This window comes from Urocitellus parryii, chromosome 9 (assembly GCF_045843805.1).
Source record: "Urocitellus parryii isolate mUroPar1 chromosome 9, mUroPar1.hap1, whole genome shotgun sequence".
In the NCBI taxonomy this organism is placed as follows: Eukaryota; Metazoa; Chordata; class Mammalia; order Rodentia; family Sciuridae; genus Urocitellus; species Urocitellus parryii.
In genome coordinates, this window is record NC_135539.1 from 128,374,311 (window position 1) to 128,385,655 (window position 11,345).

The 11,345-nt window shown below is 40.1% G+C and overlaps 1 protein-coding gene across 1 annotated transcript; it reads right to left on the reverse strand.

Annotated features, from left to right (window-relative positions):
• Positions 1-9,195: 9,195 nt before the first annotated feature.
• Positions 9,196-10,563, reverse strand: LOC144257019 (sperm motility kinase 2B-like). Its single transcript, XM_077802950.1, has one exon. The coding sequence runs from the start codon at positions 10,561-10,563 to the stop codon at positions 9,196-9,198; it is 1,368 nt and encodes a 455-aa protein (XP_077659076.1).
• Between the last annotated feature and the right edge of the window lie 782 nt (positions 10,564-11,345).

Genomic DNA, 11,345 nt, shown 5'->3' on the forward strand with positions numbered 1-11,345 from the left:
ATGAAGTCTTTCATTTTTTTAAAAAAAAAAAACCTTTATAATCATCCATGAGGATTGCAAGGTGTTTTAATAACATTTTTCCAAATGCTAATCCATTCCAAACTATTACCCTTTTAATATCGATTGTACCTTGTTTTGATAACAGGTTTCATAACATTTTCTCACTTTATACCCACAGACATGCTTTCAACTGTTGTAGTTACACAATCTCATCAAAACTCCCATAAAATGGAAAATATCTACTCATATAAATAAGATAAACATGTATAGAACTAGTCTCAACTGGTTGCCCTATACTTATGTCTATTCAGGGTAATGTATCCCATTAAATGCCCTATTTTGATCAAATTCTAGCCTCTCTATTATTCCCTTCACAGGCAATTGAGTGAAATATTTTTATGTCAATTTCGACTCTGTTTGCTTTATGTTACCATTTGCCTTTCATCTGTGCTGTTTTCCACTGCTCATACTTTGTATTTCTAACTGCAGTTGGTTCAAATCTCTATAGGGATTTGAGTTGAGTCATTTGGGGCTTATTCTTCCACACCTTTCTCAGCAAGTGCGGTGCTACTGGATCTCTTGAAAGCCTTTCTAAGCCTTGTTTTTAGCTCACTAAGGTTTCTGCCAATTGACTAGTCCCCATGTCAGTAACAGATGTATGAAGCACATTAACTCTGGGCCAATCTCTGTATGATAAAAATACCTCTTTTTTTAGACAGTGCCACACAATGTCTAGAAAGAAAAGGTAAGCCTGATAGCAAAAGGTGATGAGTACTTTCATGTCTAACTATCCTTAAGTTCCCTAAAGCAGTTCTCTATAACATCACAAAATTCCCACTGAACAGGGTGAAGTTGACTACATAGAGGGTCATGCAGTCACTTCCTACAAAAGGCTTTGTTTTTGAAAAACAGAGATCTATATCAGCTTAATCTCTTCTTCATGGATATCCAGGAAAATCGAGTCACCATATTACGGATCTGTAATTCTGTGATCAATGCTGATGAGTCCACTGTATTCAGTAGCAAAATAAAAAAGTCCCCTACATTTAAATTGGTGGAGCCACTTATGTAATGGCTCCCTGAGATCCTTCATAAATAAAAGGATCGTAACAGACCTGCATTCAGAATGTTGTTGTAGCAATTAATTGAGATTGCTTTACATAAAGCAGTAATCACACTGCCTAGATTTTTATGTTTTCTGTAAATGTAGCAATTTCTTAATTTTTAACACTAGACTTAGGTGGGCAAAAACTTATTCCAATTAGTTTAAATAATCAAAAAATAATTTTTACATTTTTGAAAAATATCAGGGAGAGGGATTCTTATAGAAAATTTTTGTGATGGTTTTGGGGCAATACTTCAAAGAATTAAAAAGTTTAACAATATAATGCAATAGTTCTTTTGGAGGCTTCAGAAAAAAAGGATTTGTTTAAAATTTAGATAAATATTATATCTGACATTCTAGTGGCTGATGACAGGTTTTAAATTCCATGGCACTGGGATTATTTTAGTCAGCTTTTTTACTACTTTAATAATAACTAAAAAAAAATCTGAGAAGAACAACTAGAGGAAGAAAAGTTTATTCATGACCCACAGTTTCAGAGGTCTCAGTTCATAGATGGCTGACTGCATTACCCCTGGGTTCAAGGGGAGGCAGAACATCATGGTAGAAGAGTGTGCAGAGGAAAGTGGCTCAGGATAGGATGATCAGAAAGGAGAGAGAGAGAGAGAGAGAGAGAGAGAGAGCTCCACTCAAGAAAGATGAAATAGAAACCCCAAAGGCATGCTCCCAGGGATCCACTTCCTCCAGCTTCAACCTACCCACAGTTACCATCAAGTTAAGGGGATTAATGCACTGATTAGGTTAAGGCTGTCATAACCCAATCATCTCACTTCTAAGCCTTCTTGCTTTGTCCCACACATGAGCTTTGGGGGAGCACCCAATATCTAAAGCATAACAGTGATTAAGAAGTAGAATACATGGAGTTCAACTGCCTGGGTTCAATCTCAGTTTTACTATACAATGGCTGAGGGATTTTAGACGACTTTTCTTAGCCTTTTTTTGCCAGGGGGATGTTCATTTCTACTGGAATAAGCAGTGATTACTCTCTCTCTCTCTCTCTCTCTCTCTCTCTCTCTCTCTCTCTCTCTCACACACACACACACACACACACACACACACACACGATTTCATATATCTACACAATGAAAATCATATGCCGCCAATTCTATTCCAACACCATAGGATTCATTCTTTCTTTCGCTCTTTCCTATTTGTAACTCTTTAATCCAATAGTGAGAAGATGCCCCTTCCTGCATCTTTCATGCATTACATGCTTGCTCAGTACTCCTGACATGACAATCTACTCCTGCTATGGGTAGCTAACTTGCTCCACAGCTTCCCTCTAAGGACCCCACCTCGGCCTGTCTATCATGTCTTCTGTACCAATGTCCTCCCTGAACCAACACATGATTTTTTTTAACATCATGAACTAATTTGGGACAATGATTAAATCTATATATTATTTCACCAGAAAATACATATAAACAAATCAGCATTAAAATTCATACAATGTTAAGAGATTCATGCTAATATCTTTCTGACATTGAGCAACTTTACTTAATTTCTGTGAAACGCAGTTACTTTAAAACATGTGCCATTGGTGATGATGACAACAGTTCCCTCAAAGGTCCATGAAGGTTTAAATAAGAAATCTTACCTGCAATAAGAAGAATACAGGAACAAGCATAAGCGTTAGTTATCAGAATCATCTTCCCTTGTTAGCTCCTCCTTCATATAATCTGATGATCTCTATCAGTTGCTAATGTATTTTCATGTTCTAATAATTATTTACTTCCCTCTTAAAGTTTCCTTACAATACTTCTGAGTTTGTTTTCTCTTCTTTAAACTAGGACCCCCATCATTCGGGAAAATTGTAAAAATTACAGATCATTTATACTAAGTAACTGATTGCCTTTGTTCCAAGAAGGCAATAATTGTTGGCACTTTTAGAACAGACTGGCATTTTCTTAAGCTTTTCAAATCTATTATTCCTTTACCTCTTTGTTTTTTTATGTAGCTACTCATCCTTTCACAATTAGACCCATGCCACCTTATCCCCAATGCTTCTTTGGTCATTTCGCATGAACTGTGTTCTTTATATTTCCCTGATGTTCCATTTTCCTACAACTGACCCTCTAGCAGGTGTATCCCGAGTCAATAGTTTAATGTAACTGCATTTATAGGGGTTAAATACCAGAATCATCCATTTCAATCGACACAGTAGTCTTTATAAAAGCCTAGCCTAAGGCATTGTCCACCTTGATATCCCTCACAGCTTTTGCAAAGATTTATGAGGTAAACTCCATGGCAAATCTAATTCCAGAGAAGTTTACCTCTGGAAATAAAGTTTTGTGTCTGTGGTATACATTGGAGGGGGGACAGAAAAATTCTGGACTTTGCCACAAAAACTCAGACTCTGGCTTTGCCATTTCCTAATCCTGTGAATCTGGATGACACAATTTCTCTGAGGCTATGGTTGCTATTTTGTGAATTGGGAATGATATACCTTCCTGTGAGGTTTTTTTGAAGATTAAATCATAATGTATGTACAAAGAACTTAATGAATATAAATTCTGTTACCTCCTTGCCTTTGTCCTTGACTCTTCCTTTCATTCATTTCTTCCTTTTTTTTCTTCTTCTTAACTGTTTTAATTCTTAGAGCTAAGGTAGATGTCTATTTTTAGAGAATTTACAACTTCTAATCTGCATGATTTTATTCTTTGAATTTTATCTGACCTTTGGGAGTCTAACTTTTAGAAGTAGAAAAATTTCTAAATAAGTAAAATAAAAATATATGTGTGTACCCAAATGGATTGCTTTTAACTTTCATAAAATTTATAGGTAATATTGTATTTAATATTCTTTCTATTCATAGACTAGAATTTAAGAACAAATTAAGAGCACCTTTATTGATGATTCATTATTAAACTCCTCTGAGAAAAACTGGAGTCATGTTTTCTAGATTAGAATCGTGGTTTTAGCAGTCAATAGAAATGTACCTTTGGGTAAATTTCTTAATTCCTCTGTGCCTAATTTTCCTCATCTTTAAAATAGAGAAAATAATAACATCCACCTATTTAGGTTATGTTAACTTTTGCAAAGTGTTTCAAATTGTGCAAGGTGCAGACTTACCTTACATAAGCGTTATGTAAGTGTTGGCAAAATAAAACACAAATGCACTACTTCAGTTTTAGCCCATTGAAATGATGTGCTGTAATATTCTCTAACCATTTAAATATCAAAACTGTGTTATACCAACACAATACAGAATTTAAGGGATAGATAAATTACCTGTGCTTTACTGACACATGGCAGAATGGCCACAGTGACCAGTTTGCCCATCTTTAGAAAGTTATTACAGGGCTTTTGAGATTCAGAAAGGACAGGGAAGTTCTCAGAACCACACTGTTCATGTAGATTGTCACAGACTAAAACCTGAACCTCAATTTTGGAGTCAATTCAGTCAAACCTATAAGAATAGATCAAGAAAGTATAATAATCTAAATTTGCTGTGTGGCCAGCGGGCATCTATTTTGATGGATTCCGCTCATCTTTTCAATTGGTTGTCTTGGCAGTTTTCAGTGGCTTTAGTATAAACACTTAAGAAGTGAATATAATACTTACTAACTCACCGTTCAGACCGATGATTACAGTTGGACCATCTAAGATGAAATATCTATTCTGAGTGCAATAGTTATTACTATGGGATGTGAGTGTTTTCAGAGAGGAAAACAAAGTACAATTTTAGGACCATAATCTAGTTTCAATCGCTACTATCCTCATGTAAGCATTTATGTTTCAAAAGTATCTTGATCACAAAGTATAATTTTTTTAAAGAAAAATATTGAGCCCATTTGTGTTTCCTACACTTGGACTACTTCTGAAGATTCAGGTGCAGTGTTTATCACAATTGCTTCTCTCATAGAGGCGAGGATGACATTTCTAGACTACTAGCTACATATTTAGGAACGGTCTGTCAGGTAGTCAAGCCCATAAATAAGAACTGGAAGCAACTGGAACAGAATTGAATTTCTCTGGATAATTGGCCCATGTGTCACCCAGGGAGAGGCAAGCATCTGTCTAAAATAGTGTTGACTGGTGAGACGGGGCACATCTTCCCACACATCCGACACCTTTTTACAGAAAAAAGAGTCCAGTGTCCGGAGACATTTTAAATTTCATGACTCTGTATTTGAAAATCAAATAGGCCAATTTCTTGTAACCTCGGTACAAGGAGTCAAGATGTCGAACTTTTTGCCATCCTTCCAGACTCCTGTTTTATAAACCTATGTTCTAGTACTTACAACAGAATAAAAAATAAATGATCCAAGTTGAAATGTCTCAATTAAAGGTATTTAAGAAGTGTCTACCTTTGAGCAAATGGCATAGCGCTGTTCAGGTTTGGTAGTGGGAAGGCATCACATGAGTTTTTTTACAATGTCTCCCTTGATAAAAGGGAAAATAGCGAGTATATTAAGAATGTGCTTTGAATGTGGCAAAGAGTGTGTCAGTTATTCAGAATTATCTAGAAAGGGGTCTTCTTTTATATCTGTATTTTAAATCAAACATAAAGATAGGGTAGTATAATCAAATCATTTTTTGGTGCTGGAATATTGAAAAGACTCAAGTACTCTAAGGCATCTGGTAGTGCCTTCAGTACTTCATCCAGTCGAATTAAGAACTGTTTGTCCCGTGCCTGGTGCATTTCTCTCTCTCTCTTTTTTTTTTTTTTCCTAATTGATTCACAAATATTTTAATTTTGTAGACTATTGTATATGGAATAGATTTCCTCATTTTCTTGATGTTACCAGACAAGGGATGCTTAGCTAGAAAGTACCCATGCTAATTTACCATGCATCTGGTTACACCCATGGAACTAACTTTGGCTTAGTAGAAGATGGGCGTGGCAGGGTTTGTTACAAAAGCTATCAATGAAGAAACAGCTCTACGTGCTGTTTCCTTTTATCACTGGCTGCACTGTGGATATGATGAAAGTGCACCAGCCCTGACCATGGGTAGAAAGACCACACTTAAAATTATGATGGAATCATGTTTCCTAGACAACTCATGGAGGAGAGCTCCTATATTCCCTGGCCTGCCTACCAGCTGTGACTTTTAAGTAAATCAGAATAAATTTTCAATCTATTTCAGCCACTGTTACATGTTTTTTGACAAAGACTTACAAACTTCAGGGCCCATAACCTACAAAAGTACATAGGAATAAATTAATATTCTGCATATAACCCTGGGGTTTTATATATATATATATATATGTATGTCATCTGTGATGATGGTTTTAAGAGCAAAATAATTGCAATATAAGGAAAACCCATCCATGAAAAACTTCATAGGAAGTTCTTTGAAAACAAAGAACATCTACAACTTGTCTCTAATTTTTTCTAAATTTTTCACACTAGACATCAAGCTCCAAGATGCTATGAAACACTGATCACTTCATTTAATACATGGCAAACAAAGAACTGGTGTCTTCAGCCCCTCTAGAGCATCAGAATTTACTTAGTTTCTGCTTGGAGACTGGGTCTTATTTGAAGTAGCCAAGTGCTGTCTCACTCTAATGTGTTCTATCTGGACATCCTTCATTCATGCTTTAGATTTTGGAGAGTGCAGGACTTGGTAGGTAAGTGCTTATACTCTCTTGATGTCTCTAAACGTTAAATTACAATGACACTATTTTAAACAATTGGTATTTTTTCTTTTCCTTCTTATTTTGTGAAATCCCCATCATTAATGTGTGTCCTTTTAATATTTGAAATCATTAGAGGGTTTCCAATATATTTTAATCTTCAAGAACAAGCAGCATAATCAAATCCCATGCTTTATCAGATATTATATAAGCCTCCATGTATTGCTGTATTTGTGATAACTTACTATATAATTTCAGACTTTCTATTTGGCAACTATCGTTTCAGATCTCTACAGATACTCAAAATGTACAGGTTGATTTTTGTGCAAAGTCTTACTCTCTGCTCCCCTTCCTCTGTCTCTTCACTCTTAAGTTTCCATACTTCTATCTGTGTGCTTAAAACACAACATTGATTACCTGGTTTAATTACTTTCTGTTTTCAATCTTTATTTCATTCTTGAATATGAGATTATAATATTAACAGATCAATTTCCTGGAATTGTTTGAACTAAAGGAGATAATATTCATACTGAATCTAACCCAGAGTAAGACAATAATACATTATAATTATAATCATTACTTAATTTAAAAGTATTGTGTATGGAAAGTCTGCAGTTTAAATTGAGCACAGAAATGTCCATCAGAATCTATAATTTGGTAAAAAAAAAAATGCTTTCCCCATAAGTTTCTTAACTGCCATTTCGAGCAGTTAATGGCTACTCCACAGGGTTTGGGGGGTGGTTAAATTAGATAACCAGGAAGTTTACTATTTTTTTTTAGAGAGAGAGAAAGAGAATTTTTTTAATATGTTTTAGTTTTCGATGGACAAAACATCTTTATTTTATTTGTATGTGGTGCTGAGGATCATCGAACCCAGAGCCACGTGCATTCGAGGCGAGCGCACTACCGCTTGAGCCTCATCCCCAGGCCAGGAAATTTACTATTATGGTTTGGATATAGGGTGTCCCCCAGAAGCTTCTTTGTTAAGGTGGAAAAATTCAAAGGTAAAATGATTGAATTATGAGAACTCCAACCAAACCAGTTCATCCTAGTTTGAATGAACTAACTGGAGGCTCCGGTAACTGTAGGCAGGTGGGATAAGATTGAAGAAGACAGATCACAGGAGGCATACCCTGCAAGGACTCATGTTCCTTGTAGCCCCTTCCCCTATCTCTGCTTTCTGGCCACGATGAGATGAACAGCACTCCTCTGCCCATATAAATCAAGATGGTCATTATTTCAGGGTTAGGGTGTTTGGGGAGTGCCTCACTATGAGGGGGTAAATACTGCTCACCCTGTGCCAGCCACCATCTGCCATGATGTTCTGCTTCACCTGGAACCCAGAGCAAGGGACTTGGCCCATCATGGACTAAACTTCTGAAACTGTGATCCCAAATCAACTTTTCTTCCCCTAATCTATTCTTGTCAGGTATTTTGGTCATAGGGACAAAAAGCTAACAAATTTACTAAAAAAATATATGCTAGTACCCTTTATTTCCTTAGGTTTAATTTTCCTTACCAACTAAGAACATTTTTTAAAACTTATTTTCCTAGAATTCTATGTAAGTTAAAGTGTCAGCTTTTCATCACTGTAATCAAAATACTCTACAAGAATAACAGAGGAAGAAAAGCTTATTCTGGGCTTACAGTTTCAGAGGCCTAAGTCCATGGCTGGTTGACTCCATTACTCTGGGCCCCAGGTAAGGCAGAACATCATAGTGGGGGGGGTGTGGCAGGAAGCTGCTCAGCTTATGACAGATGAAGCACAGGGAGGGAGGGAGGGGGAGAGGGAGAGGGGGGCAGAGTAACAGAGAGAGAGCACCAGGGCCACAATATGTAATCCCCAAGGCAAGATACCAGTGAACCACTTCCTCCAGCCATACTACCTGCCTACAGATACCACCCAATAATGCATTCCAATTATTAATGCATCACCTGGATTATTCCTCTGATGAGGTTACAGCTCTTCCAGTCTAATCATGTCACCTACCGCATTACTATGGGAGTTTTGGGCAGAATTTTCATATCCAAAACATAACAGCCAATAAACTGAGTTGATGAAGTAGCCATTAGTAACTTTCATGATATAGCTATGCTGAACATAATACTCATGTTAATGACAGATAAAAAAATTGTTTGTTTGAAACAAATTTATTAAGAAACATCTCAGAAGAAGGGAGAAAGGTCAGAGGAGCAGGGCAGGGGAGTGTCCCAGGGAGAACAGTCTCTGATGTCTTGGGCAGGTGGGGGCAGAGGAGACTCCTGATGCCAGTGGGTGCAGAAGTGCTCTTGGCTGGAGCCCGTGCAGAGAGACCTGAGGTACTGGCACCTCTCGCTCCCGCAGCTGTTCAGAGTCACATGACTGACGTCATGCCCAGGTGTCAGGACCCTCAGGCACAGGGTGCTCTGGCTGTCCACTGGACTTGTCTCTTTCACCTCTTCCCTTCCTTGGAGCCACACTGTTTAGGAATCTGCCCATTTCTGCCTCTTACACTGGCGCCACCTTCTTACTGACTCGAGGCAGGCAACAGCACAGGTGCCGGACACAGGCCGCAATCCTTCTAGTTACCCTCTTCCAATGATTTCTATTGTTATGGGGCGGCCCAGTGTCAGGCTGGGAGGCTGTATCAGGTGTGGGGGTGCTTGCAGGCAGGAAGGGGAGATGAATGGCCTGCAGGCTGGCCCTTCTGAGGCCCTTCTGCCCTGTCTGTCCGTCCTCCATACTCAGCTGCAGCTCACAGGGGAAGGTGTGAAGGGCAGGCTCACTGTGACTCCTCTTTGGGAGGACAGGGTGTGGGCGAGGCTTAACCCTTGGAGGCCCAGGCTTCCCCTGGAACGTGCAGCCTGCCCCCTGACTTTTCTGGTGCTTCAGGATTAAGTAGGTAGCCATGGCTGTATCGAAATTTCTCTTGGCCAGAGACACCCAGATCTTGTAAGGATCATAGCCCATATCAATCAAGATGGTCATTATTTCAGGGTCGGGGTGTTTGGGGAGTGCCTCGCTACAACGAGGGGGTAAATACTGCTCACCCTGTGCCAGCCATGGGTGCTGAAGGATTTGCTGGACTGTAGGCTGCTTCCTGGGATCCAGGGTCAGTATTTGGTGGATGAGCCTCCGGGCTTCGACAGACAGATGGCGGGTGCCAAAGTAGGTTTCCAGCACAATCTGCCTCCGCATCGCCAGAGTGGTGGGCCCCACAAATGGACACCGCCCTGTCAACATAAAGTACAGAATGACGCCCAGTCTCCAGATGTCCACCGGGGGGCCCTCAAATGCTTGCTTCAGGACACATCTGGTAGCAAGATGAAGGAGACTGCCCCAGAAGTCCTTCCAGTTCTGCCCAGAGCTGACCCTGGTGCTGAGGCCGAAGTCAATAAGCTTAATGTTGCCTCCGGCATCCAACAGGATGTTGTCTGGCTTCAGGTCTCGGTGCACGATGCCCTGGGCATGGCAGTAGCCCACTGCACACACCATCTGCCGGAAAAGCTGCCGGGCCTCTTCCTCCTGCAGGCCATCCTCTGGGACGTGGCTAACTAGCTGTCCCCCACCTGCGGGCTCCATCACCATGTAGATGTGGCTGGAGGTCTCAATAACCTGGAACAACTGGATCACGTGGGGATGCTCCAGGGTCCTCATCATATCCGGCTCACAGAGGACCTGGAGGTTCTGCTCTATCTTCTCCACGACTTTCACTGCCACCTCTGCCCCAGTGAGGCGATGGCGGGCTAGTTTTACCTGGCCATACCCGCCATACCCAATGTCCCTCAGGACCTCATACTGGTCCTGGAAGACTGCTTCTTTGCAGGAGCCGGGCCCCTGCAGCCCTACACTCGTCTCTCTACTCTGGCTGACCATCCTAAGCCGGAACACCAACGAAGGAGGCTAGCTAAAAAAATAAATAACAGACCAAAACAACAAATGCAAATCAGAAACAAAAACAAGACAAAACAACAAACCCAAATCAAAGAACCAATATCCAAAGACCACCGCCAACACCAACCACCAACCACCAAACGCGCTAACTATCTGGGAGTCCGACAGGTCACCACCAAGAGCTTCCTGTACTTATGGACAAAAGTCCAGCTGCAGCCACTTTCTTATATACCCGCTGTTTGAGACTTTCTCACAATGGCTCCTTGTGACATCAGAGCCAGTCATTGCCCAGTCATGCCTGGCCATAACCCCCTGTGGTCATCTGTTTTGGGGGCCTCCAGAGCTTTTTCCATTTTCAGAATGGGAATAAGGAAGGACTCCAGACATTTTTTTGCTTTAGTGGGTTATGGAGGCTGATATCTACTTGTTTAGAAGTTAGAATTTGTATGGAATTTCAACATACTTTTCATTTTCAGTCTAAAAAGTTGTGCTTTGCCAGAACACACCAGATCTCCACTCAAGGTATTCAATTCCTTTTTCTTCCAACTTCAAGTAACTGGCGTCAAAAGGACAGCAGTACCTCACTCACATGGTGATGCCACCACAAAATGCTCTGTTCCCTGAGTCACCATCCTATTAACACCTGGGGGTGAGAGGGAGGAAAGGTTCATCACGGTTTCCCCACATGGTCCTACACACAACGGAGACGTGCTACATTGTGGCACCTTGACTGAGGGGGACGGAGGTAGAGAGGTACAGGAGGG

Bases quoted from the DNA above. Each gene is read 5' to 3' on its own strand.
- LOC144257019 (XM_077802950.1), bottom strand. From the start codon at position 10,563: ATGGTCAGCCAGAGTAGAGAGACGAGTGTAGGGCTGCAGGGGCCCGGC.